This window comes from Pan paniscus, chromosome 11, assembly GCF_029289425.2.
Source record: "Pan paniscus chromosome 11, NHGRI_mPanPan1-v2.0_pri, whole genome shotgun sequence".
Classification (NCBI taxonomy): Eukaryota; Metazoa; Chordata; class Mammalia; order Primates; family Hominidae; genus Pan; species Pan paniscus.
Genome location: NC_073260.2, coordinates 26,169,172 through 26,185,610, shown reverse-complemented (window position 1 = coordinate 26,185,610; position 16,439 = coordinate 26,169,172). Strand labels below are relative to the sequence as shown.

Sequence of the window (16,439 nt, the reverse complement as noted above, 5' to 3'; positions counted from 1 at the left end):
AGTTACTATAGCCTTAGAAATAGGTAACAAGAGTTGTTATGACTACAGAGTACAATGGAACCAATATTGGACCATTTTTGTGACTGTTCAAAGATCTGAGATAATAATTATTCTTAAATTTTCTTCTGATTCTTTGATTTAACCTTCTGGGTTTAGGAGATCACTTCAAAACAATTATTTGCTTAATAATTCCTGTTGGATTGAATATAAACAAGTAAACTAGGGTTGCAGAGATATTAGCACCAATTTCACTCCATGCAACTATTCTGTTTCCCAGTGCAATAGGTGAAGGCCACAGGGTTTTAGAATTTGAAGTGCCTCAGCCACTGTCTGGTCCACAGGCAGCAAACTCAGAAGCCTTCACAGACCAGGCAGGCCAGCAGCAAACTACCATATGCATCCTTCTTAAAGGCATTCAAATCCAGATTTTACTAAAACAGCATGCTGGCACTCTCATCTTACAATTGGGGAAACACAGAGGCTCAGTGACCTGCTCAAAGTCAATCAGCTGGTGAATTAGTACAGAGCTCCTCTGTGAGAATGAAAGTATAAAGATATGTAATGTTAGCAATACTTATGATAATAACAAGAGCTAATGTTTACTGAGCACTTACAATATGCCAGACACAATACTAAAAACTCCATAGGCATTATTTTATTTACAAGCCATAAAAATCTCTTTGAGATAGGCAATATCTCCTTTTTACACATGAGGAAATAAACATGAAGCTTAGAGAAGCTAAATTAAGGTCACAGAAAGCAAGTAGAAGAGAGCGTCTAGGATTAACCACTAACACAATCCTCTGAATAAATAATATTTCTAAAATTGAAGTGCACTTTAACTGAGAGAGGCTCCTCCCTCAGTTGAACACCAGTCTCCTAAATCCTAATAATAATCACGGTGACCACTTATTAAAGACAAACTGAACAAAGGCTCTGAACTCAGCACTTTACAAATTATCTCTAATCCTCACAAAAACTGTAAAAAGGGACTATGAGTTCCTTTTAACTAATGAAGAAGCTGAGGATCACAGAAGTTAGACAATTTTCTCAAGGCCATGTGCTTATCAAGATTTGAATCCCTATGCAGAAGCTGAGGCTAACTTACACTGACTCCCAAGTAAGGGGAAATGAACAAAGTAACCATTGATTTAGCCTAGAAACTTTTTAGCCTCTTAACTTTTTTTTCTCTAACCTACCATATCCTAAGCACATAAAACCTCAGCACACTAGGAGTGAGGGAGAAAAACACTTTTTTTTTTTTTAAAAGGAGAGATGAGGTCTCATTATGTTGCCTAGGCTGGTCTTGAACTCCTGCACTGTAGTGATCCTCCTGCCTCAGCTTCGCAAAGTGTTAGAATTACAGGTGTGAACCACCATGCCTGGCCAAGACTCTTGTACTTACTGTATTTATTGCAAGTTGTTCACTGAGGGAGTTAGATTTGGTACGAAGAGCTGGCTCCCTGAAAGCAAATAGACCATATTCCAAGATTGAAAACAAAATCCAGAATCACAAGTCCAAATTATATTGGATAAGCAAATTGATTTTTTAAACGTGTGCCAATTTAATGACTGTAAAACAGAATTTTAACTCTTCTTTAGTTTGCATAATCTTTGAATGCTAGTAAAGATGAACAACTTTCCATCCAAATGCTTATATTTACATTTTTTCCATGAGTATATAATTTTGTATTTATGCCCTTGGCTTAGTTTTCTTCCAGAATTTTATAAGTATTCTTCTGAGTTAGTGCTTTTGTGGCCTATGAATATTAAACCTTTGTCAGAAAAATCTGATGCAAGTATCTTCCCCATTTCCCTGATCCCATTTTTTCCAGTTATTTAAAATTATTTTAGTTTTTAACTATATCTCTATTTCTGAACCCCTCTAAGAATCATTTTTATGAGCCATAAAAGAGCTTGATACAACTGCAGTATCTTACCCTGATTTGAAAGGTATTGATGTGGGTGGTGACACAACAGGATCAGCAGAGAGGTTGTCAGCACCAGGGATGGGAGACAGAGCTGCAGAATCGCGGGAACTAACACTGTGACCATCAGAGCCAGAATCTCTGGCAAACTTCACCTAAGGAAAGAGTCATCGCAGGTGGAATAGGCTACAAATACCCTTTCCCTTTTACCCTCCTTTCATTTTACTTATTTTTCCTTATACAAGCCATTACCTGTTCACTGTAGGCAAATCAGAAAATGTAGCTCAGCCAAAAAGACAAAGGTAGCAATCACCTGCAATCCAACTACCATTATATTATCTGTGTCTGTATATACCTTTTACAAAAATGGGCCATGCTGTTTTGTAACCTGTTTTGCTCACTCACTGACATATTAGCCTATTTCCATATCATTAAATATTAATTTGCAACATTATTTTTAACTACTGAAGAGTATATTTAACTTCAAGGGTCAGCCCTTCACTGCTATGATCTATAGGAAAAAGTCTCCAAAGGATTTTAGGAACTAAAGTCATAAATATCTATGCTGTTAAAAAGTATAGTTCACCAGTTCCTCACTGTTAGACATTCAGCTTATTTCTATCATAAACAATGCTTCCATGAATAGCTTTGTATGTGTATTTTTGTATATAATCTTAAATATTTCCAAAGTATAAATTAAATTTTAGTTAAATATTTCCAAACTATAAATTAGTTAAAATTGTTGGATAAAAGGGATGCTCATTTTGAAAGCTTTTAATCCATTTATGCCGAGTGTTCCATTATTGGAACGCTAAGCTTGTGGGTGCATTTATATCCTACTGCTCAAGGTCATCACCAAGGTCTGATTTTTCACAAAAAAAATTTGCAACCTCCAGCATAAATGGGTTAATATACACCATTAAATTTCCCACCACAAAGAGTGAACTAGTTTATACACCACAGTAATGTATAAATCTTTCTGAACACTCTTGCCACATGGGGTATGATTCTCTACCAGCCTTATGAATTTAATATGCATATCAATTTGTCATTCTTTGATTATTGGTAAAACAGAAAATTTTTTGTTTCACGTGCCAGTCATGATAAGACTCAAATTGGTTTGTTATCTACCACCAGCCATGATTTCTTCAAACTCAAAGGAAAATTGACAGAGAATATAAAAGCTGTAAAAAAGAAAAAAGGCAGCAGGGTGTATGTCATTGAAAGAAGGCTAGAGTGGCCCAGCAGGATGAGAGTGTCCAGTTAGGAACAGTTAGGAAAGCGTCACTGAGAAGGGAAGCACATCCTTTCTCTGTGACAGGTGTAACAGCCACAATGAAGATGACCATAATATTACCTATTTGTATTGTATTTTAGAGTTTATAGTAACAAACCCTATCACATTTGAACCTAACAAACAGTATAAAGCCAACAGGATCATTTTGGGCAGGGAACGGGTAGTATTAAGTTGACTAAGCACAATTTGTTGCATAGAAACTATATATATTCATGTTAAATTTTTTACATGGTACAAAAGGTACAGTGACAAAAAGTAAAACTTTCTGAACTCCATTTCCATTCTACAGAAAAAAAATCACTTTTAATGATTTCTTTTAAAGCTTCCAGGAATTTTCTATGAATATATGAGCATATATGTGTGTATTACGTATGTGTGTATACACATACATGTACATATGACTATGTATATGGATATGTATATACGTATACACACAGACACACACACATGCACACACACACACGTGCATATGAGACCATACTATCCACAATGTTCTGCAACTTGCTTCCTTAACAATAGATTTTTCATATTCTTCAAGAGTCACATAAAAGTCTATGAAAAAAACATAATTTAACCAGTATCTTAATGATGGACATTTAGGTTGTTGCCAGTTTTTTGCTATTACTATGTGGCAGAGGTAGTCGTAGTAAAACATATACACACACAATCTTTGCATACTTATGTAAAGATATCAAGATAATAAGTTTGTAGCCATAAAATCACTAAGTAAAAAGTATATACACTGGGCAGGAGTCACTATTTTATAGACAAAATAAAAATCTTAGTGTGAAGTAGTGACTTTTTTTTTTGAGACAGAGTCTTGCTCTGTCGCCCAGGCTGGAGTGCAGTGGCGTGATCTCAGCTCACTGCAATCTCCGCCTCCCAGGTTCAAGCAATTCTCCTGCCTCAGCCTCCCAAGTAGCTGGGACTACAGGCGCATGCCACCACGCCTGGCTAATTTTTTGTATTTTTAGTAGAGATGGGGTTTCACCATGTTAGCCAGGATGGTCTCGATCTCCTCACCTCATGATCTGCCCACCTCGGCCTCCCAAAGTGCTGGGATTACAGGCGTGAGCCACCGCGCCTGGCCGAAGATGTGACTTTCTTAAAGTCACAACCACTTCTAGACTCTGAATAGAGAGCCAGGAAGGACATATACTTTGGTCCTTAGATTTCAAAGCTGTTGCTATTTCTGACTACTCCATTTCTACTTTTTCAAAGAAATCTATGCCTTCAGAACCTGGTTTTCAAGTATCTTCATTTATTTATTCATTTTATGTAACTAGCAAAGAGACAGGCAGAGGACTCATCAAACAAAACACAGACAGTTTCACTCACCCGCCTAACCTCCACCTCGAACACCAGGATCGAGTCCGTTGCTTGAGTCCAGCCTATTACCCCTTCTGAGCCAACAGCACAGGCTGGAGGGACAATAAGCAATCGCTTTCCTCCTTTTTTCATGCCCAGCATTCCATCCTCCCAGCCCTTTAAAAGTCAGATAGGAAAAGCTCATCAAACAAGAAGCTCCTCAGAAGACAAAGTGAAGTACAGGAGCAACAGGTTTCACTTATCCACACTTTCAGGTTTACTCAGTGCCTCCAGAGGTCGGGTCTGACTACTGCCCCATGTTGGTATAAGAATATCTAGAATACACCCTCTAAACCTACTTGTAAAAGCAGGCATATCTGGGGTTGCATGAAATATACTTATCTTAGATGATGAGAGAAAATGGGAGGAATAAAAGAACAGCAGTAAGAGAGAAAGAAAAGCTATCATTAAAAAGCATGTTTTTGGCTGGGCACAGTGGCTCACGGCTGTAATCCCAGCACTTTGAGAGGCCGAGACGGGTGGATCACCTGAGGTCAGGGGTTCGAGACCAGCCTGGCCAACATGGTGAAACCTCGTCTCTAGTAAAAATACAAAAAATTAGCCAGACGTGGTGGTGCGCTCCTGTAGTCCCACCTACTCAGGAGGCTGAGGCAGGAGAATCGCTTGAACCCAGGAGACAGAGGTTGCAGAGAACTGAGATCGTGCCACTGCACTCCAGCCTGGGTGACAGAGCAAGACTCAGTTTCCCCCCACCAAAAAAGAATGTTTTCTAGGAAGTGTGGAAAATGCTTTACATGCATGATCTTGTTTAAGCCCCTCCAAAAACTGCATAAGGTTGTCAGAATTATCCCCATTTTACTTCAATAACTGAAGCTCGTGGAGATTAAGTAACCAGCCCAAGATCACACAGTTAGTAAGTTGTTAAGCTAAGAGTCAACATTAAATCTGTCTAGGTTCGGTGATCATGACTTAACTGCTATGATCTATGGGAAAAAGTCTCCATAGGATTCTGGGAAAAGCGGTCATGAAATGATGGAGAGAACCTTTTTGCCACACAGATGAATGAGTACAGCATGATGCACCATCACTACTATGTCCTGACACCATAATATACCACATGTGTAAAACATTCTTTATTTTATAAAACACCTGCACAGTTAATAAAGAAAAAATTCACAACTTGAACCCAAATTCTCGGATTTCAACCCCAGTGCTCCTCCTGCTGCTGTCACAGTTGCCTTCTACAGTGATTGGAAAGTGCTAATTCAAAGCAACCCAGACAGATGAGATTCAACCCTTTATGATAAGTTTCGAGAAGAAACTGTCTCACTTTTTCCCCTGTTAGGCTATAGGAAGGATGAAATAATATTCTCAGAGTCATAGAATGGAAAAGAGAAGGTCAGGACTACAGAAAACAATTGTAACCATCTTCAATGTAGTGTCTCATAGATAAAAATCTCCCAAATGCAATATAACACATTTTCCCCTCGTATTCTTCATCCAGGCATTTCCAGATGTCAAAAAGATAACCTGATTAGAAATTCCACAGGCCGGACACGGTGGTTCATGCCTGTAATCCCGGCACTTTGGGAGGCTGAGGCGGGTGGATCACCTGATGTCGGGAGTTCAAGACCAGCCTGACCAACATGGAGAAACTCCATCTCCACTAAAAATACAAAATTAGCTGGGTGTGGTGGCGCATGCCTGTAATCCCAGCTACTAGGGAGGCTGAGGCAGGAGAATCGCTTGAACCCGGGAGGTGGAGGTTGCAATGAGCCAAGATCGTGCCATTGCACTCCAGCTTGAACAACAAGAGCGAAACTCCGTCTCAAAAAATAAAAATAAAATAAAAAAAGAAATTCCACAAAATTTAATCTAAGTTAAACCCACTGCAACTGATAAAACCATAAAAAAACACAGTTAAGCCTTTACCTTGATGACTTTTCCTGATCCTAACTTCAAGCGAAGCAACTTATCTTTGTTAGCAGTGGAGTCGAAAACCTGCAATTTGATTGAAGGAAATTAGGCCAGCCAATTTCAAAAATAATAATAACCATTATGATATTCAACTAACTACATACCAGCACACTACTTCTGGAATAGGGAATGTCAAATATACTGGGAAGATAGTTTCTAAAGGACCTGAAATATTAGACCACATCATAGCTAAAGGGTATTATAATGAATATCTCTGAAACAGTAATTTTCCAGGTTTAGAAAAAAAACACATTACTACAACTGTGTATTTAAGCATTTTTCATCCACAATACACTTTCAAATAAATTATCTCATTTTGATGCTGACACTAACCCTGCCGAGTAAGCAGAGCAAGATCATTAGCCTCCATTCACAAATGGAAAAAAATAAGAGTATAAATGACTTGATCAAAGTCAAATTAGTATATAATTGGATCTCGAATTCAGATTTTTCTAAACTCATAGTGTAAAGGTCTTTCTCTGATATAATATATTGCTTTTAAGGGCTCAATAATATTAAAACACAGTAAGTTCAATGTATTTACAGTATCTACTATAAGAAAAACGATAAGGAGGGTCTAAAAAGAAGTTTTAAGACTTAATCCCGTAACAATATATTCAAGTGTAAAACTGGTATAGGAGGACAAGATATACACATGAACAACTAGCAAAAATAATAGTACTGGGGAAATTGGTTCCCACTTTCCCTAAGTAGAAGTGACAGGGTGGCACTGAGGATCTTTTACACATTCACATTTCATAATATGCCCCCAAAGCAATTGCAGTGTCTAAAGTGGGGATCCTAAAATATTTCTATTTGACAACAGCAGCCGTTCACAGTAATAGTATCTTCCCTGTGAATAGCCCTCATGCTATATAAGTTTACAAAAGAACTTGCAGGGTGCATTTTCTTACCTGGCCCAGCACATGATTCTGAAAGAGCCAGCCGGTATAGGCCACTTCCAAAGAATCTCCAACTTCTACAGCAGGGCCGTCTGCCACAATGAGGTCCTGGGAGAGCACTGCATCCAGGGAAGAGGTACTGTTGCACTTAGCAATGCACACCTGCAAGACAAAATCAAAGCAGCATAAATGTAGTTTAAGCTCAATAAGTACTCATTCCTTTATTGCTACTGCTCTTTCTCAAATAGCTTCATCCACTAACAAAACAGATTACATGTTTAGAAGTAAACCAAACGAAAGCCAGTTATCTTGCCAGGGATCAAAGTGCCTAGGAGTATGGCTTTGTAGTCAGAATGTCTGGGTACAGATCCAGGCACTGCCACTTATTAACTTTGTGACCCTAGCCAAATAATCTCTATGTACCCAAGATGGAGATGATGCTTCACAAATCTCATAGGATGGTTATGAAAATTAAATGAGCTAATATAAGTAGAGTACTTGACAAGGTACCTGGCAAATAATAGTAAGTACTTAATAAACATTAGCTATTGATGATGATACTGATTTACTGTTTCAGGGTTTGGGAACCTAGGAAAGAAAGGGGAGCTTTGAAAAAATGTCAGAAAGCACTTCTAAAGACTGCAGTAGAAAGAAGGGCATTTATAAAATCATGTTGCATTCCCAGAATCTACATCAATACTATCCACAGATTTGGCCATATTATCTTAGCACAAATCTTAGACAAAGGAGTCAGGGGCATCTCTGTGAATAATTATTCTATTCTATTTATGAATAATTATTCTTGGGCTTGTGTTTTAATATTATTAAGCCCTCAAAAGCAATATAGTATGAAAGATCTTTATGAGTTTAGAAAAATGTGGATTTGAGACCCAATTTTATCAGAGTTTTAACATAGTATCCATTAGGAACTTGCTGCTCATTTTCTTTCAAAAAGTTTCAGAGGCTGGGTACGGTGGCTCACACCTGTAATCTCAGCACTTTGGGAGGCCAAGGTGGGTGGATCACAAGGTCAAGAGATCGAGACCATCCTGGCCAACATGGTGAAACCCTGTCTCTACTAAAAATACAAAAATTAGCTGGGAGTGGTGGTGTGTGCCTGTAGTCCCAGCTACTTGGGAGGCTGGGGCAGAAGAATCGCTTGAACCCGGGAGGCGGAGGTTGCAGTGAGCCGAGATGGCACCACTGCACTCCAGCCTGGCGACAGAGCAGGACTCTGTCTCAAAAAAAAAAAAAAAAGTTTCATTATTGTAATCAAATAAAAACAATGAGGCATCATTTTTTTTTTTTACCAAGTGAAGAAGATCAAAAGAAAAAAAAGGATCATTCTAAATGCTGGCAAAGGTACGATGAGAAAACTGATATAAATGTGAAATAGTACAATCTTTCTGAAAAGCAGTGTACCAGAGTGTATTAAGAACCTAAAGATATCTGGACCTTTTGACTCAATCACTCACTTACTGAAATAAAGCTTATGGAAATATGTAGGGGGGAAAAAAGGACAGACTTCTATAAAAAATGCTCACCAAGGTATCATTTATTGCAGAGACAGAAAACAATCTAAATGCACAACATAAGGTAATGATTACATCAATTAAGAAACAAATGTTATGGGCTGAATGTTTGTGTCCCCTCAAAATACTTACACTGAAATCCTAATTCCCAGTGTGACAGTATTAGGAGGTGGGGCCTTTGGGAGGTAAGTAAGCCAGGAGGGTGGAGCCCTCATGAATGGGATTAGGGACCTTATTAAAGAGATACAGAGAACTCTCTCACCCTCTTTCTACCATGCGAGGATACAAGAAGAAGATAGTCTGCAACCCAGAAGAGGGTCTCACTAAAACCCGACTGTGCTGGCACCCTGATCTCAGACTTTCAGCCTCGAGAACCGTGAGAAATAAATTTCTGTTGCTTAACCAGACTATGGTAATTTGTTACGGTAGCTTGAACTGACAACATGCATATTATGCAGCCTTCAAAAATGTTTCCAAATAGTTTTTCATGAGGTAGGAAAAGAGGAATTATACATTTTTAAATAAAATAAGCACGATAAAGAACTATTAAAGGACTGTATCTACTTATGTATATCATGCATAGAAAAAAGGAAATATGTTAATAGTGGTTACTTTGAGTAGTAAGACTATGAGTGATTTTTTTTAATGCTTTTCTAAATTTTCTACAATGAGTATGTAGTAACTTAACTCTCTCTCTTGCTCTGTCTATCTCTTTCTCTCTCTTTCTTTCTTTTCTTGTACAGATGGGGTTTCACTATGTTGCCCAGGCTGATCTTGAACTCCTGGGCTCAAGTGATCCACCTGCCTCAGCCTCCCAAAATGCTGGGATTACAAGCGTGGCATGAATCACCACACCCAGCCTAAAACATTCTTTGAAAACACTATTTTTTAAAGATAGTTTTATTTATTCCTTAAGATAATTTATGTAATAGAAAATTTTTTAATATAGTAAGATCACATTTAGTCTTTCTCTGTTAAAAAAGAAAAAGGCTAAATTGTCAAGCAGTTTCAGTAAGTATTCCTATTATTTTCCTGAAATCATACAATAGGCTGAAGTGGCAAATTTAGTGGGTTTTTTATGCTAGTCACTAACAAAACACAGCAGATTATGGGTTTTCTATATGTTTCCCTAAAATTAAGGGAAATCCAAGCAAGTATTCTGGCTTTTCACAGGGAGAGTAAGATGTTATCACCTGCTTATTGAACTCCACAGCAGCCTTTTCCGACTCAAACATGATGGACCAGTTCTGTCTCTGGTCATCATAAAAGGTGCTATAGTTATTGGGCCGAACCTGGAGAAAGGAGAAATGTTAAGATAATTCATCCACAAGCAGTATTATACCAGATAAACATGACTGCCTAAGCTCATAGAGTAGGGTCTTGACTCAGGTGGACCCAAAGAGAACTATCAGAGATCTTTCTTCTTCCCTCTCACCCTCTACGATTCACCCTTCAGTCCACATTCCCAGAAGGAGCCAAGAGACCTTTCTGAAAGGTTCTGTTAGATACTCACAAGGACACCCAGGGCTGAACCAGTGGATCTAATTTCTATTAGGTACAATCAGACCAGTCTCTCCTGTAAACCTATCCCGAAGGAGCTAACGATTCCAATATGATGAAGTCTTACCATTAGCTCAAAGTTCACATGAATCCTAGCAACCGTAACTGGCTGTTGTTGACTGATATAAAGAAGAATCCTATACTGTAGACAAGCAACGACAGATAGAAAAAAAAAAAAAGAGCAGAAGTTAAAAGGCAATATAAAATCAGCAATATAAAATCAGCAATAAGTATCAAAGGTTGTGCTTCATACTAAACTAAAAATCTATTCATCCTTTAAGGCTTCAACTTTAAATTTTATCTTCTCACTATCCACATTAATCTCTTCTCATTTTGGTCTTACTCTTTAACTGTAATTGGCAATGTCTTCATTTTGTTGGTGTTTTCATTTATACAAGGGGTGACTAAGAGAGAGTGGCTGGTTGTGTAAAAGAAAATATAAATTGTTTTTAAATTGATGAAAAACATAAAATACATGTTCATTATACATATATGTGCCCACGTGACCATCAACCAGATTAAAAAAATAGCAGAGCATTTCCCGCACCACAGGAAGCTCCCTCATGCCCTTCCTAGTCAATAATCCCCACCCTGAGATAACCAATATTCTGACTTCTGTCGCTGATTAATTTTGCTTTTTTTTTTTTTTTTTTTTTCTTTTTGAGACAGAGTCTCTCTGTCGCCCAGGCTGGAGTGCAGTGGCGCAATCTCGGCTCACTGCAACCTCTGCCTCCCGGGTTCAAGCAATTCTCCTGCCTCAGCCTCCCGAGCAGCTGAGACTACAGGTGCATGCCATCACACCCTACTAATTTTGTATTTTCAGTAGAGACCAGGTTTCACCATGTTGGCCAGGCTGGTCTTGAACTCCTGACCTCAGGTGATCCGCCCACCTTGGCCTCCCAAAGTGCTGAGATTACAGGTGTGAGCCACCGCACCCAGACAATTTTGCTATTCTTAAATTTGTATAAATAGGATTATACAGAGTATACTCTTTTGTCTTGCTTCTTTCACTCACCGTATCTATAAGAGTAAGCCTTGATACTTCATGTTCCAGGACTTTGTTCTCTTTTATTGTCATGTAGTATTCTATTATGTGAATATACCATAAACTCTTCATTCATTCTCCTGTTTATGAGCATTTGAGTTGTTTCCAGCTAGAGGCTATTATGAATGATACTTCTATGAACATTCTCCACGTCATTTTTTTTGAGATGGTGTTTCACTCTTGTTGCCCAGGCTGGAGTGCAATGGCATGATCTCGGCTTACCGCAACCTCCACCTCCCAGGTTCAAGCAATTCTCCTGCCCCAGCCTCCCAAGTAGCTGGGATTACAGGCATGTGCCATCACACCTGGCTAATTTTTTTGTATTTTTAGTAGACACGGGGTTTCTCCATGTTGGTAAGGCTGGTCTCGAACTCCCGACCTCAGCCTTGGCTTTCCAAAGTGCTGGGATTACAGGTGTGAGCCACCGCGCCCAGCCTCTCCATGTCTTTTGAAAGACATAGACATTCGTTTCCCTCAACTTAAAGAATGTCCTTTAATGTTCCTTGCAGTGCAAATCCACTACAATGAATTCTCCCACTTTTGTTTGGCTGAAAATTTATTTTGCCTTCATTTTGGAAGGATATTTTTGTTGCTATAGAATTCTATAATAGGCAGGGTTTTGTTTTCCTTTCAGCACTTTAAAGATATAATTCTACTGTCTTTGGATTCCAATTACATGGACGTTAGACCATGTCCCACATCAATCTTTGCCCTGGTCTCTTTCTATTATTTCTTCTCTCTGTGCTTCAGTCTGAATATTTTCTATGTTACTGCCTTCGAAGTCACTAATTCTGTCTCCTGCTGTATTCTGACTCTGTTAAACCCATCCAATATGTTCTTAGTTTCAGAAATTGTATTTTTCAAATCTAGACTGCCATGTGATTATTCTTATAGATTCTAACTTTTTAAATTCTCCATCTTCTCATCCCTTTTGTACTTTTCCTCTATTTTCTTTAAGATATTATTCCTAGTTGTTTTAAGTGCTTTGTATGTTAACTGCAATATCTAGATTATTTGTGAGTCTGCTCCTAGTTTATTTGTTCCCTTGATTATCAGTTACATTTTCCCACCTCTTCATATGTCAAGTAATTTTTTACCGTAGGCCCAACTTGTATATAAAAAAACATGGGGGATAAAATCATAAAACTCTTAGAAGAAAACGTAGAGGTAAATCTTCATGACCTTGGTTTTGGTAATGGATTCTCAGATAAAACACCAAAAGTACAAGTAACAAAAGAAAAAACTTGATAATATGGACTTCACCAAAATTAAAAACTTTTGTACATCAAAGGAAATTATCAAGAAAGTGAAAAGATAATCTATAAAATATCTGCAAATAAGGGTTTAATACTCAGAATATATTAAAAGACTACTACAACTCCACAACAAAAAGACAAACAACCCAATTTTTAAAATGGACAAAGGGCTTGAATAGACATCTCTCCACAGAAAATACATGAATGGTCAATAAGCAAATGAAAAGATACTCAACATTAGACACTGGGTAAAATGCACATTAAAACCGCAATAAAGTACCATTCCACACCTACTAGAATGGCAAGAATTTAAAAATAATAATAATAACAAAATGCTGGCAAGGATGTGAAGAAACTGAAACCCTCATACATTGCTTGTGGGAATGTAAAATGGTGTGGCTGCTGTGGAAAACAGTTTGGCAGTTTCTCAAAAAGTGGTACATAAAATTACCATACGAGTCAGCAATTTCCACTCTTAGTATACAGCCAAAATAGGAACTTGACCATATACTTTTATGTCAATCTTCACAATACATACTTTTTTTGTCTATTCCCAATAGACAAAAGGTATAAACAACCCAGTGTCCATCAACTGACGAATGAATAAACAAAATGTGGTATATACCTACAGTGAAATATTTTTCAGCCATGAAAAGGAATGAAATACTGATGCATGCTAAAACATGGGTGAACTTTCAGGACATTATGCGAAATGAAATACATCAGTCACCAAAGACAAATACTGTTATGATTCCACCTATATTAGGTACCTAGAAAAGGGCAAATTCATAAAAACAAGAAGAGATTTGACCTTATGGGCAGCTGGGAAAAAGGAAGAAGTAGAGTAATTGCTTAATGGTTACACTTTCTGTTTGGGAAATGGATAGTAGTGATGGTTGCTCAATCAATACTGTGAATGCAATTAATGGCACTGGATTATGCACTTAAAAATGGTTAAATGGCAAATTTTATCTTATATATACATATGTATGTGTATATATATGTGTGTGTTTGTGTATGTGTGTGTATACATGCACCCCACAATTGAACAACAAACAAACAAAAAAATGCCCAAATTCTTAAGCTAGGATCATATCACAAAGGTCAAATTTAACAATTTTGAATGGTTGGATTTGTTTTAATGCACAATAGTAAGCAAAATGTGATCATTTACTATATGCTTGATGTTATAAATTAACATTCAATACAAACAATCATCCTTATCTTCTGATAAACAAGACATTGGGCAAGCCAGATAAAAGCCAGCTCATTGGTATTATTTGGGACATCTGAATATACATGAGATGTGGGAGCACTCTCACCTCTCTGGCTGTGTGGTTCCCCAGAACTGCAGCACCAAATTTGCCCTGCTTTACATATTGACCATTTGTGCTATAAAAGGAAGAGAAACAACAAGTATTAATACTTCCCTAAATTCTGCAGAACCAGCTTTCTTTTCTGTCATACAGAAGTGGAAACAACAGTCATTCAGCCTCTAGACAGGGACACAGGTGAGCAGTTTAAATTTTTTTTTTTTTTTTTTTGAGACGGAGTCTCACTCTGTCACCAGGCTGGAGTGCAGTGGCATGATCTTGGCTCATTGCAACCTCTGCCTCCCAGGTTCAAGCAATTCTTCTGCCTCGGCCTCCCAAAGTGCTGGGATTACAGGCGTGCGCCACCACACCCGGCCCAGCAATTTATAATTTAAAGCTCATATACTACTTCCTTACTCTTTAAATATAAATATCTATCATTCATGCTACCTCAGTGGAGAGGCTTTCTTTGAGCATTTGACAGCTGTTGAGGGTACAAGCACTCCCTAAAGACAGTAGACAAGATAATGGCTTTTCAAGTTTTACCACAGAAATCTCCAATTCAGATGTTAAAAGTTCTACTGATATTTTGTCCGTGGAAGGGCTAAATAACCGTTTTGCAACAAACAGAGGTTTTTCGAGAAAAAGTAGAAGCTTAACTGCACGCCCTTCCACCAAACTTCAGAGGGTGTTCCTTCTCAGCGACTTACTATCGATATGCATGGACTGCTGTTGCGACCAGTATTGTGGGAGTGCTCATGGTGGCTGGTGCTGTTTTTGGTGTTGCCTGATTTCCTGAAGATGAACAAGAAAACAAAGTTGTCATTCACTTCTTGCTTTAAACTAATTTTTTTTAAAGACGGAGTTTCACTCTGTCGCCCAGGCTGGAGTGCAGTGGTGTGATCTCGGTTCACTGCAACCTCCACCTCCCAGGTTCAAGCCATTCTCCTGCCTCAGCCTCATGAGTAGCTGGGATTCCAGGTGCGTGCCACCACATCCAGCTAATTTTTGTATTTTTAGTAGAGATGGGGTTTCACCATGTTGGACAGGCTGGTCTTGAACTCCTGACCTCGTGATCCACCTGCCGCAGCCTCCCAAAGTGCTGGAATTACAGGCGTGAGCTACTGTACCTGGCCTTAAACTAATTTTTAACCATTGAACTAGCTTCAAAATTGATCTTTATAATTTACAGTTAGTGTTGTAATACTTTTATGATTATCCTTATTTGATCCACAAAGCAGCCCTATGATCTAGTCTGGGGGTGAAGAAACTGAGGTTCTAATCACCCAAGTGCCTCACACAATTATACCATGATAGTGCCTAGGTCTGAAACCCATGACTCCAACTCCCAAACCACACACCCCAAATAAGTCTTTGGCTAGACAAGGAGTACTGTCTAAAAAGTGATAGTCCATCTATTTTATTTTCTCCTTCCAGTATTTTGACAGCTATAATATATGAAAATAAAGTTATTTCCCCTTCCCTGTCTTCTAGGGTAGGAAATTCAGTAAGATATTTAAGTCACACCCATTAATTAACTTCACAAAGTACTACAGAGTAGGCTGGGCGCAGTGGCTTGTTCCTGTAATCCCAGCACTTTGGCAGGCCGAGGCAGGCGGATCACGAGGACTTCGAGACCAGCTTGGCCAATATGGTGAAACCTTATCTCTACTAAAAATACAAAAATTAGCTGGGGGTGGTGGCGCGCCCCTGTAGTCCCAGCTACTCATGAGGCTGAAGAGGAAGAATCGCTTGAGCCTGGGAGGCAGAGTTTGCAGTGAGCTGAGATCACACCACTGCACTCCAGCCTGGGTGATGGAATGAGACTCCGTCTCAAAAAAAACAAACAAACAAACAAAAAGGGACTACAGAGTAACACTAACATTTTCAAATACCATGTTAAGAGTAAATCACATTTATACTCACTATATGAATGTGATGGAAGAGTAGTGAGATAATACTGATGCAGACATGACATGCAAGAACTTATATTTTGAAAGAACTTGTTTGATTTTTTCTGTATTAACACTTTTTTTTCTGATTATAGAGTACAAGTGCATTGTAGGAAACTTAGAAAATACAGAAACACATAAATTAAAATGCAACATTTTTGTGTTTACTTCCAGTTATCTTCTTATAATAAATTCCTTAAAATGGAATTATGGGGTAAAGGAGAATAAAAAATCTAAGGTTTGGTTACATCCTGTCCAACTGTTCCTCAGGCTGGACGAGATGGCTCACACAAGTAATCCCAGCACTTTGGGAAGCAGAGGTGGGCAGATCACTTGTGGTCAGGAGTT

At 38.4% G+C, this 16,439-nt stretch overlaps 1 protein-coding gene across 2 annotated transcripts in view; it reads right to left on the bottom strand.

Moving 5' to 3' along the window:
- The window catches only part of FKBP15 (FKBP prolyl isomerase family member 15), a 57,211-nt gene that overhangs the window by 26,293 nt on the left and 14,479 nt on the right, over window positions 1–16,439 (bottom strand). For both annotated transcript variants that reach the window (XM_008958544.6, XM_008958547.5), the window contains 9 exons: window positions 14,850–14,934; window positions 14,149–14,218; window positions 10,593–10,667; window positions 10,159–10,257; window positions 7,446–7,595; window positions 6,487–6,555; window positions 4,564–4,710; window positions 1,941–2,083; window positions 1,406–1,463 (listed from right to left, as the gene is read on the bottom strand). In XM_008958544.6, coding sequence (XP_008956792.3) covers window positions 1,406–1,463; window positions 1,941–2,083; window positions 4,564–4,710; window positions 6,487–6,555; window positions 7,446–7,595; window positions 10,159–10,257; window positions 10,593–10,667; window positions 14,149–14,218; window positions 14,850–14,934 — 896 coding nt within the window. The remainder of the gene's footprint in view (window positions 1–1,405; window positions 1,464–1,940; window positions 2,084–4,563; window positions 4,711–6,486; window positions 6,556–7,445; window positions 7,596–10,158; window positions 10,258–10,592; window positions 10,668–14,148; window positions 14,219–14,849; window positions 14,935–16,439) is intronic.